The sequence below is a fragment of the Grus americana genome, chromosome 2 (assembly GCF_028858705.1).
Source record: "Grus americana isolate bGruAme1 chromosome 2, bGruAme1.mat, whole genome shotgun sequence".
In the NCBI taxonomy this organism is placed as follows: Eukaryota; Metazoa; Chordata; class Aves; order Gruiformes; family Gruidae; genus Grus; species Grus americana.
The window spans coordinates 26,041,241-26,057,336 of record NC_072853.1 but is presented as its reverse complement, the minus strand read 5'-3'; the positions used below and the strand labels follow the sequence as shown (position 1 = coordinate 26,057,336).

The following is a 16,096-nucleotide window of genomic DNA, read 5'->3' as shown; positions in this document are numbered from 1 at the left end:
ACAGTCTAGTATCTTTCTTTATAGAAATAGATGAAATCTTATAATAAACCCCTTATTTTTACAAACTGTACAGAAGGCTGGAAGCAACTTCAGCTGGTTCCACAATGGCTTGTTCTGAAGAAGACATGGATTCAAGTTTGCTAAGAGCACGAGTTTAATGTGGATGCGGGTGGCACTTGATGCTCTAGTGCAGCTTCACAGGCTGCTCAGTGCCATGTAAACCTTGTCCCTGGCAGTGGGGCACGGGTGGAAGCATCTGGAAGGTGGGAGGAGGACTGATACCCATCTTTCCCAGTACTGACCCTTCATCACAGAAGTGAAGCACCTCAGAGGCAGAGGTAGTGAATAGTCCAAGGAAAACACAGTAGTTAATGCTGTTTATAAACACTGATAAAGTACAGCTCCACAGTGAGTGGTTGTAGAGTACCAGCGGCTTTTTTTCCATACCCTCTCCAGTTCTCATTTTGTTTGTTCTTGTTGAAAGTTGGTGGCTAGGTTGTATAAAACAGAACTCATTCCTTCAAGGACTGTACTTCTTCCAGTTACGGTTATTTCAGCAGCAGGTTCTTTGCTTGTACTCTTACCTGAGGTCAGTGATACTTAGAACTGAAGTTCATGGTAGCCCTGAAGAGCCACCTTCAATTCATCAGCCTCATGTGGAGCTAGAGTTTGATACAGTGCTGGCTGCGCTGTACTGCAAGGGCAGAGTGGTTTCAGAGAAGTAAACTGCTACCCACTGACCTCTGTAATACTGCACCTGAGCTCATGGGTGACTGACAGGCCTTAAGCCCTTACCAAGAAAAGGAGGAAAAAAAAAAAAAGAAGAGGTAATATGTACAAGCTGTCATTAACTTCTGTATGGCTAGCCCAAGTTAAAGCAAGTTTGACATGTAAGTTGAGTGGACAAACTTTGCCACTCAGCCCTGTTTGCTTAAAAAGTTCTTGAAATGGGTAAGTTAGGAATGGTCAAAGTCGTGTCTGAGAATGGACCAAAGCAGTCCAGGCTCCTGTGGTAGCATGGAGGGATGCAGGCTCTAAATCTTCTGTCAAGTCTGTAGGAGGACATGGGTCTCAATTTCCAGCTGCTGCTCTGTGCTTGATGCTGCTTGTACTGCCCAAGTCTTGAATAGCAGTAAAGAGCAAATTCATCTTTAGTGTGGTCTTTTCTGAAGCACCAAGTCCTGTTTGTGATGTTGGTTGTCCATATTTCATTTCTTCTCTGTACTTTTGGGAGGGGTTATTATTCCTCCTGTTGACACAGGTGATAACTGGCCTGGGGCAGTAGATGCTACTCCACTGTTAACTTCTTCCTGTGGAGTGGGGAGGAGGAATGGAGTTACTACCTGTGACAAGTTGTACTTATTTGTTTCACTAGTACTATTCAGCAGTGCTTCTTCACACTGCTAGTACAATTCAAGTACTCCAGAGTTAGGATGCTGAACAAAAAAGCCAAAGCAAGGTTACACAACAAAGATGATGATTATCTTTTAAACACTTCAGCAGTGCTTCTAATCTGAGTCCTTGCTTGTGGCCTGCAAGTGTTATGGTAAAACACCTTTAGTTTACAGCATCCTCAAGCAGGAGCAAGAAACAAAAGGTTAGGCACTACTGACCGGGCTGGTTGAGACGAGCCAGGCCAGGTGGGAGCAGGAGGGTGTTTGGCCTCCCTTAGCAACCTCAGGAGGAGGGGTGTGTAATGCGTTCAACTCCACAAACCACCTACCAGCATGTCCAAATAATTTGTGTGTGTTTGGATATTATGTCGATCTTCTGCTGCAACCTTCTTAAAGTTCTTCAGCTTCACAGGGATTTTTTTTGCCACGTTCACAAAGGGACCCATCCATTCTACACACTCTGAAATGCTGTCCCAGTCTAAGCCTAGAGGTAGAACACAGCATTATAGTTAGAAATAGTGTTCCAATATGGACATTAATTTTTAAATTACAGTACTGCAGATAGACAGAAATTCAGAAACATCCTCCCAGAAACTCCCAGCATTTCCTTGTGCTTGTTACTTAAAAGTGTTGATGGGGAGCACAGCAGCTCCCTGGCCACGAGGGTTCCTGTTTGGCAGGGGAGGCCAAAGGGACAGCACATCCCCATGGAACAGAACAACCCTAGCGTCCACGTAGACTTTGCTCTTTGGCAGCCTGGTAAACCAATACACTCTTAGCAGTGTCAGGCATGTAACAGCTTTCAGAATTCCCAGCCTAACAAGACCAAGCTTTACAAAGGCTTCTTACCTGAAGCTTTCTTAACTACTTCAATTGAGGTATAGTGACAGAGCGCTGCAGCAGCTAGTGTTCTATACTGGAAGTCCAAAGAATTCACATCCAGAATACATAGGTCTAAGAGCTGAGGAAATAAAGAGTGGAGGAAATAAGTGTTACAAATTTTGACACAATGATACTTTAGTATAATCCTGTCTCGGAAACTGCTATGCATACAGCAGTCCTCCTACAGTCTATGCTCTGTAACACAGCTCTGCTTTTTCACATCACTTGCATGCAGCTATTTTATTTTTGGCACCAACTGCAGTTAAAGTGGGTCTCTCAGAGTTATGATGCAAGGCAGTAACATGCAAGACACTTGCACAAATTTAAGTACACCTTTAAACTCTTAGCAGAGCTCCAGGAAGGCATTTTCTTAAAATATTACCTAGAAGCTCAGTGACATAGACATGTCTGCTCTTCAGTAAGCCGCTGTAGGTTGGACACAACACATGCCCATAAAAATTGAACCACAGTAGTTTCAAGATACTCAAAACACTTCTCAGACTGCCTTCTAGGCAAATACACAGAGACACTGTTACAGATCAGAGAGGTAAAAACAGTTAACCATCTTAAATTATCTTAAATTATCCACCCTCCTCTCAGAGCTGTTGCCACTGCCTGCTGTAGTCATTAAAAAAAAAAAAGATGGATTTTTATTTTTCCAGTGTACAGAAAAGTCTTAAAGTATGTGAGAGCAGGGAGACGGGAAACACACGAGTGCTTCTCCTCAAAACTGAGTATGAAGTTATCTGGGAGTCTTAACGTTCCTTAACAAAGTAACAGGCGAGGTGAAACAAGGGAAAACCATTCTTTAATGGCTTTTAGGGCATAATGCTCAGTTGTGCTTTAATCACTTCAAAAAGCACTTTCCAATACAGTTTACTACCTACCTGTGCTATCTGAATGAATTTTTCCTGAGAATACTGAGGTAGCAGCACTTTCGGAACATCCTTCAGAGCATCCACCTGAAGATAGAGGTTCAGCCAAGAGACGATTGTCACTGGACAGAGTTCCCATTTTAAAGCCTGTGAATATTAAACAGTTAAGCATCTTAAACCACACAAGGATAGTTTTGTTTCTTTTCCCACACCTCCCCTTCTGAGTTTGCTCAGTTTATTGCACAGATCCTCAAAATACACTAAAGAGTATGTACAATTTCAACTACAACTGTGCATTTTAGATCGCATTCTCACTACTTTTTGAACAGGCTGTGTTACAATCAGCACCAAAGTGTATCTATCTCAACCCCCTTTCCTATGCCCGTGCAGTTGGATCCTCTATCTTCCCCATTCAGAAGCCGGGAAATCAGAGTATTTCCCCTGAGCCTAGCTGCCTGAACCTGCAGCTGGTATCTATCTACTAATGAAGTATAAATGTATAAGGAACTCTGTGATAGTAAAGATGGATCCTTTCCAACATAAGGAGCACTGAGAAGTGTTAGTTCTGTGTCTCGCTCTCCCGGAGGCCCCTGTTCCTGGACAGCAAAGGACCCTGGCAAGTGCACTACATTCCAGCAGCAGCCACCTAGTTTGCCCTGCGGCTGGCTGTACCCGTTAGGAGCCTTTACTTTCACACAAGGACGAGAAACCCGTCATTTTCTAACAGACAGGGATTTCACTCCAGCCAGGCTCGAGAGGTCCACTGCACATACAACGGAGGCTGCCTTGTTTTACAGAGAGAGGGACGTACTAAACACGTTCCCCTTCTAAGCAGATGAATGACATTAAAACACAAGACTCAGCTAGACCATCATTCAGCAAAGAAAAGTTATTACCTTTAACATAATAAGTTCCATTCTTACAATATCGTCTTCACTGCAAGCACCATCAGTGACGTAAGCAAATTCCTGTATTTTAGGAGCGTAGATTTCCTTTAAAGGGATGGAGGGAGGGGAAAAAGTGAAGATTAGAGTGCCTTATGATTCTAAGAAAGCTTGAGAAGTTACTGGCAAATACTTTTCAGTCTGTATTGGAATATTAACATTTCTTACACTAGAACAGTGTTTTTGTCGTTATATGAAATATAATTCATATCTACTAGATATGTAGATCTAGTAGATTCTCATTATATGAAATATAAGTAGATTTATCGCAACTTTAGCTTTTGGGGAAATAAATGCTGACCAAGCAATCAGAACAGCCTTTCATTTATACCACTTTCTACTCAGCTATTCCATTTGATGTAAAAATGCATACCATCCTAATTCTTGTACAGTGCACCACAGGATTAGAAAAGGTTTGCAGATACCAGTTATGCACAATGATGTCAGTTAGTGCTGATGCAGCCTCATTGATTTAAAAAAAAAAAAAAAAAGCTAGAAAAAGGTGAGAGAAAGTCCCACAGCCACTGTAGCTAGCAAAATCCATGGTGCAGAGATGGTTAACAAAGAAATGTGCCAACCCAGTCATGCCAGTTGGGGCCAGCATAGGTAGGTGTGTTAGTAAAAGAGAATTTGCCAGCAGAACTGCTTCTCTACCAGCCCCACACACTTTCTTAGGATAGACAACTGCTTGTAGTGCACTACCTTGGCCTTAGCAACAGCAGCTAGATTGGGGGGTTTCCAAGTATAAAAACTTAATATCCCAAATTTTCCTCTCAGTCCAACCTACCATGACCTACAAAAGGAGGCATGCAAAAATATGCTCTCGGCTCACAGCTGTAGTGTGCCATGTATCATATCGCCATCGCTGCACTGATTACATTATCTTTAAAAGAAAAAAAAATCTCCAGTAAATGGGTTTAAAGGAATATCAGCCTGATGTATAGGCAGTTTGAGACAGGCTTGGTTTTGTTCTAAGTCCCGCACCCATTCCTGAGATTGTTTGCCAATTGCTGTGTATGTGGAAAAAGACAAAACAAAACAAAACTACTCCTAGCACATTTGCATACCTTTTAAGTTTATGTGCTCTCCTTCCCTGCTGCTGAGGAAAGGGAGGACAAAGACTAGACTCCAAGAGATTGACATATGCACAACTGAAGGAAGAGAAAAACAACTCCCCTTCTGACCTTCAGGGTTGTATGTACACCACCAAGTTCAAAAGATTCAGACAGAAGAAATAAATGTTATCACTGTCTTTTTAGTTATTCCAAACTCAATATCCTCCTCCCTCTAACAGAGCTTCTTACCTCAAGTTTGGAGGCAATGAATAATGAGGTAATTCCTATGAGCTGAAGCATGCTCTTGTTAATGTTCTTTTGTGTCAACATGAATCTATCAAAAAAGTCTTGAGCTAGGTAGAAGGTTTCCCTGTGGAGTGCATACACCTCGCATACCTACAACAGGAAAAAAAAAAATCATTTTTCTATTAAAACCCTCTATGTACACACATTAGAGTATTCACACTTGAACAGTAAAACACAGTATGCACAGTTTTATCTTTTGCACACACCAACTATCACATACCTAGGTATATTAGGATGCAGCGGTTAGCATGAGACTGGGAAAAGTATTCCCCGTGCTCCCACCTAAACATGGATTGTCTATGATGCACAAGCATACTTCCAAAGTATATTTTTTCCAATCTTAACAGCATCCATTTTTCCTAAAAATGAGTACAAACAATTTTCTACTGAAAGAAGAAAGCCTCACTGAGGGGAAAAACACACCAAAACAAAACAGGAAAAAACCCCCACTAATTTGGGCTCAAACCTCAAGCTGAAGTCACTGAGCAGATCCTCCCTGTATTCCTAGCAGTTCTGTCCCTTTTATAGGGCAGAACCACTGTAAAACTTGAAGTTTTTTGCTTTACAGCAAGTAAGTCTGGAAGCTCCTGCTGGAGGGGGCTCTGCTGGCAAGCTAGGAGCCTGCCTGCAGCCCCTCAGGCACACTGACAGCCTCGCTAAGCAGGAACAAAACTGCAAGAATGGCCATCTGCTCCCTATAGTTGTGGGTTTCCCTGGCAGGGAGAACTTTTAATACTTTCATTGTATCAAAGTGGTTCAAATGCCAGTTCAACAAAAAAAGGAAAGGAGACTGTCCAGGCCTGGAGATCTTATGCAGGGGGGCTACTTTTTCCTCTAAACTCTTGAATTCGGGTGGGTCTACCACAAGTCCAGCTTATCTGCAACTCTGTATCCCTTCCACAACTAGAAACTAATTAGATATCTATAAATTACTTATAATCTACATACAGTCAATAGGAAAGAATATCTAAGAAATAGCTCTCAAGTCCAAGCTTCCTGCCCTGCTTCATTATGTCACTCGGATACAGAGTAAAATCTCACTACTACTAGCTATTTCCTAAAATAAGGTTGAAAGCCTATTTGTAAATTAAAACCCTTCCTGACCATCAAAAATGCAACTGGCTGACAGTAACACCACAGCTCATTCTTTTAGACTTGATCTAGTATTTGCCAATTGATGTGCTGCACTGATATTATTAACTACTGCTCCAAACAAGATTCAGAACTAAATAGGTACAGACCAGGCTCACCAATGAATAAATGTCACAATTTCTGTAAAAGTGTATTGCCCAAACATAAGCAATAGTGCTTGGTCATGCTAAATAATATCTCAGCTATGATGTTACAGAAGACAATGTTAGGAGCTACTGGAGGATTCTCAAAGTTGCTGGGATTTTAATCCACTGTGGCATATAGAACCACTGAGCTGGGCAACAACAGCAAGGCTCTTGTTGACATTTTTGTTTGGAAATCGAATGATTTCCTAAGAGTTCAAGATTTTAAAAAAAAAAAGCAGCAACAAAACACAATTTAATGGTGGTATGTAAATTACACATTAGAGGAAGTAGTGAAGTGCACAACTAGAATAGGTTTTAAATTCAGACTGTATTTAAAAAAAAAATATCCAAAAAAACAACCACATGATCCTTTCCTTTCTCTTGAAATTCCCTATTAGCACTGTTCCACCAAGACAGCAAGAGCGCCACTAACATCTGCTTCCCTGGAGTACTTGCTATGGAATTGGTAAACCTGGAAGCTCTCTTCTGCTGATGGGCAAGGATTGCATGAGTCAAAGGTTGCTTATGGCAGTGGTGATTGAATATGCACAATATAGAGTTCTTGGAAACGCCTCCAGAACATAGCTCTCTATTTATAACACTAATATTCCTTCACACAGGCTGCCAAGATTGAGAGCTTCCATTTTGTTCAGCAACTGGAATTCTCTGAAGTACAGTAATTAGACCGGAATACGGGTGATTTATTTGTAATCCTTTTTAAATAAGAACCTGTCTATATCAAGACCCTTCAGATGTCAGCCACCAATGCACTACTTGCTTCTGCTGTCTTCATAGGATAGAATTAAAAATTCACTAATAAGTTAGAAAATAGTGTTAGGCACTGACATCTAAGAGCTCTTGATGTAGACGGGGCCAGGGTGATAAGTCCTCAATACAGATACAGTTGTCTCATGGCTTAGATACATGCTGAGATGTAAAGGGAGCTATAGACAGATTAGTTATGGAGCCCTATTTCAATACAAGTATCCCAAATCTAGATTTCTCCCCTTCCCAGGTATGGCAAGAGCAAAAATCGTGCTACTGCTCACTGTCCTGTGTGGAAGGTTCAGATCTGCCAGGGAAGACTGAATGTAGCTCACCAAGAGGATCAAAAACAGTAACTTGTAACCCTTTTGTTGCAAACTAGTTTTAGCATTTATCATTACCATACATTTTGCTATTAGATCTTTACCTAAAAGCTGTGCTTTTATCTGCCTGCTTCACAGGCGTAACACATGGCAAAGTAACTAAAAGAACACACCTCTAAGAGCCAGTCCAGCAGTATTGATCTCATATGAGGTTGCAAACTAGAATGTAGTGATGTGAAATGTTTGCAATGAGCATATCTGTTCTCTTTCTTCAGGATGTTGAGCCAGACATCTTTGGAATTTCCCCAGCTATGGAAAAAAGTTATACAAAGCATTGTTAAGTATGTATATACCTTCACAAAAGGAGTATAAAAACATTATTTATTGTTTACAGATAATCAGGAACAAAAAGAAAAATCCTTATGGTAATTAGAAAACTGCAGGTATACTTTGAGTATTTTACATCACCACAACAGCAGCTTGCCAAGAGCATCAGCATGTCCAGTTTTACAGAACAGCCAATAAAACTGTGTGCATCCCCAAGTTGCACACACAACCAGAGTTTCCTATTTTGCCTAGTTAGGTGGCTGTCCAGAGAGCAAGATAAAAACCAAAACCTTCCCCCAAAAAAAAACCCCAGCCCACTCCCGAAGAAACACAAGACATACATGAAGTTGTCCGGTTTATTTTGGGAAAAACATTTACAGATGGTGTTTCAAAGTCACTCATCCATCCCTTCCTTTTCTAGCCTCCCTTAAGGCTCAGAAACCGGCTATTGTGAGAAAAACTGAGTTCTTGTTCATTGCTAACTTATAATTCATTAGCACTCAAGTCTACTTGGGAAGATGATGCCTATATCAGTAATATTGCTTGGTTTTCATTTGTAATTATTATTATGAATTGATGTGGGGTTTTGTCTTAGGTGTACTTCTCATCCTATAGTTACTAAGGGGGACAGCACGTTAACCAATGCCGTGCTGATTTCCTACTGAAATTTTTGGAGTTATATATTTAATCTCTCTCTGCTTCTGCTTGAGAAAAGGTAAACAGACCTGATCACTGGTATCACCTACAAATTCTAACCCAGATCAGTTTCATTCTGCTACCATCACAAGTTAAAAGCTGGAGAGATACTTGCTTGTTTAATGCACAATCTCCCCATTTAAGTGGCCAGGCATCAAGAAACCTCCTACCCTGCAGCAGTTAGGAAAGCAGGAGAGAGTAAATGATCCTCTTATTCAGCTAATCGGAAATGATGGAGCTCAGTGTTACCAGATGCCTATTGACAAGAAGTGAACAGCAAGGATCAAACTCCTTGCATGGAATTCTGTATCTGGACATATCTTTGGGATCCAGCAGTTTCCAACAACTTGCTAAAGGAGTGCATGAGATTCCCTCATTCACCATCTTTATTATTATTATTTTAAAAAAACTACTTTGCACTAAGCTTTCTAACACATACAAAAATGTGATTTGCTAGGTATAGAGAAGAGCTTACTGTTCTTGAAAGAACAGTTCAGCAAGCTTGGGAGTAATACTGAGAAGGAAGAGCAGTTGAGTTTGAAATTCAATGAGAGACTAAGAGACGTGTGGCTTTGCACTGAGGCAAAACATCACCATGCAGCATCTCCCAGTTCTGATCAAGTTCTGGCCAGAACAAATAAAAACATAGAGTATCTAGAAAGGGTCTCTTAAAGAAATGCTTCGCGTTTTGCTTCTCATTCGCCTCTACAGAAATTTTCCCTAATGCATTGCAGTAAATTTAACAACTCTTTCATTATACACCAGGCTGATACAAACAGCAACAAGGGTACTTCTCTAACACACCTGAATGGCTAAGAAATTTAGAAATCGAAAAATTCAATTTAGTCAGCTACTCTATCCCTCTGCAGAAGGGAAACTTTCTAGAACCATGACTGCACCAAGCATACTGCATTGCATTAGCAAGCTACCTGCACAGCACTATTGCCACGTTTATTTGCGTATTCATACATTTTTATGTTCTTAAAGAAAACTTTGCTTAGTATTTTTTGGTCACTCAGTTCCAATAGCACTGAAAGAAGTTTAGTTTAACCATTATGTGCCTCTTAACCACTTAAAGTCTCCAATGTTAAGTTATAAAAGGACAGCTCTGGAAGGTGAAAGTTATCTGTCTGGTGCGTTTATGAGATTGGGGAGGAAAAAAAAAACCCAGACAGACTTTCTGTCGGTTTTGGACATCAAATTGTTTGTGGGATGAAGAGACAAGTAGAAATATGCATTGAGTATTGTGTTTGTATAATAGTAGACAGTACAACAACAGATTTTACTACAGTAGTTCAGCATATTTGATAAAACATCAACAACCGCTGCATCTGGTAGACTTACTTGAGTTCTGGCAAAGGTGATGGATTTATGAAGAGGTTTCTGAACCTGTATTTTTTGAATCTTGAGAAGTCAGTGGTTACTGATTCTTTGTGAGGCGTTTCAATAATTATGCAAGGCGAGATGCCTCCTGTTATCGTGGGCGGCCAACAACTCTGCAACATAAACAAGGTATCTTTTAAATGCTGATTTTACTATGAGAGCAAAGAAAGGCAAGAAGTACATTACAGTAACAACGATATATGTAATGTATGTTAGTCTTTCTAGACCTCAACATTGATTCAAGTACTGAAACCAACGAAGACAGAGAGATTAAATGCCAACAAAGCCTTTCAGAGTGAAGGCGGAACACTTAGAAACAAATTTGATAAATTTGGGAAACTCAGCTTTGAGGAAGACCACTGTCTTTAGTTTATGAACCCACAAGTAACCTATCCATTGCTTGAGCTGCTCAGTTACAGTACAGAAGGCAAAGGTACTCATTGCTACTAAAACACAGGACATGAGCTTGCTGGTCCTATCTACTTATCTACTCAGAGGGAAAAGAAAGGAGAGGGTGGAGGTCCTACTGTCTCTCAGTGGAAATTCAGCACCTTCTTATCTTCCAATTAAGCACTCCAGAGAGGAGCCACCCATCTCAGCTCCAGCACTAGATACCCACTGAGCAAGCAGCAGCTGCGAACTATCTCTGAGCCTGCCAATGCCAAATATGGGATGTAATGACTCAAAAGGAGAAGAGTCCAAAGTTATTCATGTAAAAAGCTTTGAAGAAGGAATTCTAGATGACTTTAGTTAACTCTGTAACTTGTTTCACTAATACTTATTTGGTTGTACATAACCAATAGAAATAAGGTTGGATCAAATGCATGGAGCATATGCAATGCTGTAATGGCTGACAGCCTTCAAAATGGTGACACAGAACTTTAATCATGCTCTGTGGATTTAGAGGTTATCCAATTCCCAAAGAATGGCAATACCTGCCCCTGAACACAGAAATTTTTCCTATATAGCTGTTTTGGTAAGGTAAACTGCATACAATTTCCTTAGCATATCTAAATCTATTTATAGCCAGACTAAAGTACCCTAAAGAGTGAAGTTACATGTTTCAACAGAATTGATCTCAACAGGCACATAGCCATGAGAAAAGGGAAATCCTGCTCCTTCTTCTCTCCTGTGATCCCCACTGCCCAAGTCCCACCCCTTCCTTCTTCTGTCAGCTTTGGTGCTTGTCAGACTCTCTGCTGGGTTGATTCAACTCACTAACCTGGCAGAACATTAACTCATTTTGTAGTGCCAAATTAGCAAGCTGAACCTGCATACTGCTTCATTTAAAGAGAATCAAAAATGGAGCAAGGCGGGGGATGGAGCACATGGCCAGCTATGAAGGAAGGAAAGGGGAGCAGGATTTCCCTCTTTCGGCAAAGGTAAGTTGTGACACACAATTTCACCCTGAGTACAGCTGACATACTTACACAGCATTTTTCCCTATACAAAGTTTGCAAAGACAACTTCACAATCAGAACAGTTTCGCTTTGCCGTAGCTGTTAGTCTCATTTGCTTTACAAACAGAATAACTGCAAACAAGATTGTTTGCAAGAGAAAGCTACATTGTTTTACTAATCTGCTTTAAGTTAAACAACTGTAAAGCCCCACACTTGGTTTAGGAGTATCCCATGTTAGTTAAAACAGATTCCTAAATTGATTAAAATAATCAAAAGAACTGTTAAATGAAAGTAAAGAGGGCCTGCATGGTTATGAGTCTTAACTAAATGGCCGTGAAACCACACCTTAAGTTAGAACAAGTGCAATGATCTTGCCTCTAGGCCTTACCTGCTCTGCATGTGAAATTATTGAAATACCTGAGTTTGTTCTCATTTTTACACCTAACCTTACCCTGCAGTGGTTTCCACATTGAAGGACCCTTTATCTACAACAAAGCCACGCAAAAAAAGGAAAAACGTATAAAAAGACGCTAAGGTGCAAAGCTCACATAGTTTTTAATATCTGAAGGTAGAAACTTCCCCTATTCAATGCCTTCTAGTGTGGAATACATGACTTTACACCCATCAACATAAACCAGATGGACTCCCTCACCTAGTTTGAACCAGTAATCAGGACTGAATTACCTTAATCTCATATTGATGCTTTTTAGCAATTTTCCCATCTTCTCTTTTCTTAATCTCCTGCTGAGAAGAGACAGACACATCAATACACTGACAATGACCAGCACACCCACCTCTAAAGCTAGTGTTGCTACTCCTGCCCCACTTTCTAACTCCACAGAGTAAAGATTCTCCCAGGGAAATGCACTGGAGAACTTTCAATATTATTAAACTTTTCAAGTTGCCCAAACTGGTCACCTCTGCTGTTCTCCTTTTTCTGGTCTGGAGATGTTCTGGTGCCTGCAGTTCTTCTGGAGACTCTTCTTGACATGACAGTGGCTGCTGCTGCTTGGCTTGCAACCGGCTACTGCAGAAAGCAAAAATACATTAGATGTTAGGAAAGCAGCAGTTGCTAGATGAATACAGATAAACTCAGTGTATTACAACGCTAACAGTTTACCTGCGTCTTGACATCTTCTTTGGGTTGTAAGATCTCTACCTGGACCAAAAGAATAACATAAGCTCAGTTAATGTATCCTCAAGAAATTAGGACCAAATTCCGTACTTTGCATCGTAAGATCCGTCACAAAGAGCAGCATGGTTTACACAATTGAAATAGAAGGGCCCAAGTATTTTACTGGGGTGAGGAACGCCTTAGCAGAGGATGTCTGTGGTGTGTGTATATATATATATATATATATATATATATAAAAAAATAAATATAATCACAGGCAGCTCCGCATCCTGCTGGGAGTTACACTGCTGAAGCGGGTTACACAGGGATGCCCACGTATGCCAGCAGTCACTTTGGCTCAGACTAGCTGGGCTCATCTAGCCGGGGGGGATTGGGGGGTAGAAGCTGTAAAGGGACATTTCCCACGCAAGAGGATCGGGGGGGGGGGGTCTGGGTCCCTGGGGCTGTGACCTCCCCCACTCCCCCTACACCGTGCGTACTGCAGCCACCCGGCACCCACACACGTTCTGCCGGTGCAGCGGCTCCCTCCGGGGCGATTTCACCACCGGCCCCCCACACCTGCCGGGATGGGCCGTGCCGAGCTGAGCCGGGTCGGGCCGCCCGCCGCCGCCCGCGCTCCCGTCGCGCCGGTTCCGCGCCAATTTGCAGAGAGCGGGGAGGCGGCGGCCTGCGCTGCGCCGCGCCGAGCTGAGCTGGGCCGGGGGGGCGCCTCGGCCAGCCCTGGGGCGCAGCGGGGGTCAGGCTCCTGGGGGGGGGGGGGGGCACCACCGCTGCCCGCGCACGTTCTCCCTCCAAAAGGGGCCGAGCCGCCGTCTGCCCCCCTCCCCCCGGTCGAGGGGTGCTGAGGGGACGCGTGAGGGGGCAGGGAGCAGGGCAAGACCGCGGCACCCCCTCCCCCGCGCTCCCGCCTTGCTGCGAGCGAGGCTCCCTCCAAAACCTGAGAGGGAAGCGGGGGGGGTGGGCCTGCGGGACGGCAGCCCCACACACGGGGACACCCACACCCCCCCCAAGCCAGGACACCTTCCCTCGGGGGGGACTCCACACAAGCGCGGGTTGGGGCCGGAGCCCCGCAGGGATCGGCGGCTACAGTGCGAGGGGGTGTCCCCCCCCAGGCACTCCCCTCGCCAAACCCCCGTCCTGAGGGCCACGGCGGGGGGAGCCGGGACCCGCCGCCGGGGTGGGGTGAGGGCGGGCGGCGCGGGCCGGCAATCGGGGTCAGCCCGCCAAGCGGCTCGGCCGGCTTTCCCCGCCCCCACCGCGCCCGTCTCCCTCCAAAACCCGGCAGCCCGCCACCTCCACCGGGCTCCCCGCCGCCGGGCGGCCCCGGGGTAGGGTGGAGGAGTAGGGGGGAAGGCGATGGCGGGCTCCCGCCGACACCCCGGCCTGCCGCGCTGCGTCCCGCCGGCGGTGCCCGCCCGGAACCATCGCCTCACGCAGCGGCGCCCCGCCGGGGCGGGAGGGCACCGCGGGGGGCGGATGGGGCCGCGCGCGGACACCGACCTCCCGGCTCTCCTCAGCCGCTCTCCCTCCAAAACGGTGCCCGGGCCGGCAGCCCGCCTCACCGCTCCCGCTCCTGGCCGCTTGCCCGCGCCACCCCATCGCCCGCCACGACTGGGCCCCTCACACCCCCTCACATCGGCACCGGGTCTTGCCGGTACCGCCACCACCATTGCCACCGCTACTGCCATCATCACTATCATAACCACTGCCGCCACCATCGTCACCATCATCACCATCGCCATCATCATCACCGCCACCACGGCCGCCCACCGGCGGGACCCCCTTCTGCCACCCCTCACGCACCTCTGCCGCTGCCGCCCGGGCCGCGCTGCTCAGCTGGCGCCGGCGCCAAGTCGCTATATAGCGCGGCCCGGGCCCGCGCTGCGCATGTGCGAGGGCGGCAGACAGCTCTCCCGCCCGCCGCCCTCCCTCCGCCAGCGCCCGCGCCCCGCTCGCCCCAGCGCCGCCCCTTCGCTGCGGGGCCTCCCTGGGCCCAGCGGCTCCTCCGCCCGCCGCCGCTGCCGGGACACCCCCGCGTCCTTCCCGCCCGCCCGCCGCGACTCCCTTGGCGAAGGCGTCCCGAGAGAGCGGCGGACAGTGCCGGGAGGAGGGCTGCCACCCTGCAGGGAGAGCCGTTCACTGCCCTGTCCGCTCCCCACCCGCCCCGACCCCGCTGGCAGGGCACCCCTGGCACCGTCATCCCGATCCGCTGCATCAAGCCCCGGGTCCGCGCCCCACCGGGGCAGCTCCGCTGGCGGCCCCGCACAACGCGCGCCCGGCAGGGCGCAGTTGGCCCGCCCCGGGGCGGGGTCGCCGCCCGCTCTGGCCAATGGGAGCACACCGCTCCGCGGCAACGTGCAGCGGGCGGCGGAATGTAAACACGGCTCCGCCGCGCGCGCCCCGCCCCCGCCGCGGCCTGAGCGCGGGGCGGCTCCTCCCGCCCGCCGCGGCCGCCGGCAGCCCCTATCAGCGTTCCCCCGGCCCCACAGTCACCCCCTGCGGCTGCGGAGCGGCCCGCTGCCCGTCAGCGGCACCCCTGCCCGTCGGGGGTGTCAGCCCGCTGCCCCTCAGCGACTCCCCGTTTCTCTATGTGGCACCAGCCTCCTGACCAACCGACAGCCCGCTGCTGTGGGACCAGGCCCCTGACACCCCACCGACATCCCGCGTCACTGGTGAGGGGTGTCAGCCCGCCACCCCATGGCTGTCACACCCGGATGGCCTTCACCCAGCTGTGCCCATGAAGGCAGCCGGCTCTGCCATGAGGGGCCTGGGCCTTCATGTCCAGGACCTTCCCTGAGGTCCCTTCTTTCTCCTTCCATTTTTGCAGTGTGTTTAGCCACAGAGAAATTTGTCCCAGTAGAAAACAGGTCTCCCCCAAGCACAGCCTTCGTGGTCTCCCATGAACAGTCCCCTTTCCCCACCTGTCAGCAGGCTCACCACTGCTCCTTGGGGTCCACCGAGTCCCAGGGCAGCAGTGCCCACCATGGGACCGCCCACCCTGCAATCCCCTTCTCTATCAGGAGATGATGCTGAAGCTTACCCTCAGTGCCAGGCACACCTCCTACTCACTGGTAACATCGCTCAAGGGTTGTGTGGAGCTTTCTTAATAAATACCCAAAAAAAAAAATAAATCCACACCGCACCAAAAGCGGCCAAACCCCACAGCATCATGTACTTATCACTGCTCTGAGTGCACGCTTTTCTTTAAAACACCCACAGCAGGGGCTGTGTGTGGAGGCAGGGCCTCACCTCAGCACAGGGCACCTGCAGCCATTTTGCTGTTGGGAAGCAGCTGGTACTTTCCCTCTCCTCTCTCACAGCACAGGGCACACGT

General features: G+C 46.5%; 1 protein-coding gene across 4 annotated transcripts; it reads right to left on the bottom strand.

Annotated features, from left to right (window-relative positions):
- Positions 1–4: 4 nt before the first annotated feature.
- Positions 5–14,619, bottom strand: CCNE2 (cyclin E2). Of its 4 annotated transcripts, none has more exons than XM_054815423.1 (12): positions 13,262–13,294; positions 12,748–12,786; positions 12,546–12,654; positions 12,312–12,371; positions 10,189–10,340; positions 7,995–8,130; positions 5,400–5,546; positions 4,048–4,143; positions 3,164–3,298; positions 2,244–2,355; positions 1,724–1,878; positions 6–1,310 (listed from the first exon to the last, which is right to left on the bottom strand). In XM_054815423.1, the coding sequence occupies exons 2-12, from the start codon at positions 12,759–12,761 to the stop codon at positions 1,209–1,211; spliced, it is 1,218 nt and encodes a 405-aa protein (XP_054671398.1). In that variant the 5' UTR covers positions 12,762–12,786; positions 13,262–13,294; the 3' UTR covers positions 6–1,208. The 4 variants fall into 4 exon arrangements, with proteins under 4 accessions (XP_054671402.1, XP_054671401.1, XP_054671398.1 ...); XM_054815422.1 differs by lacking the exon at positions 13,262–13,294 and adding an exon at positions 14,566–14,619 and having other exon boundaries at positions 150–1,310; XM_054815427.1 differs by lacking the exon at positions 13,262–13,294 and having other exon boundaries at positions 5–1,310; positions 3,164–3,238; positions 12,748–12,934.
- Positions 14,620–16,096: the final 1,477 nt, after the last annotated feature.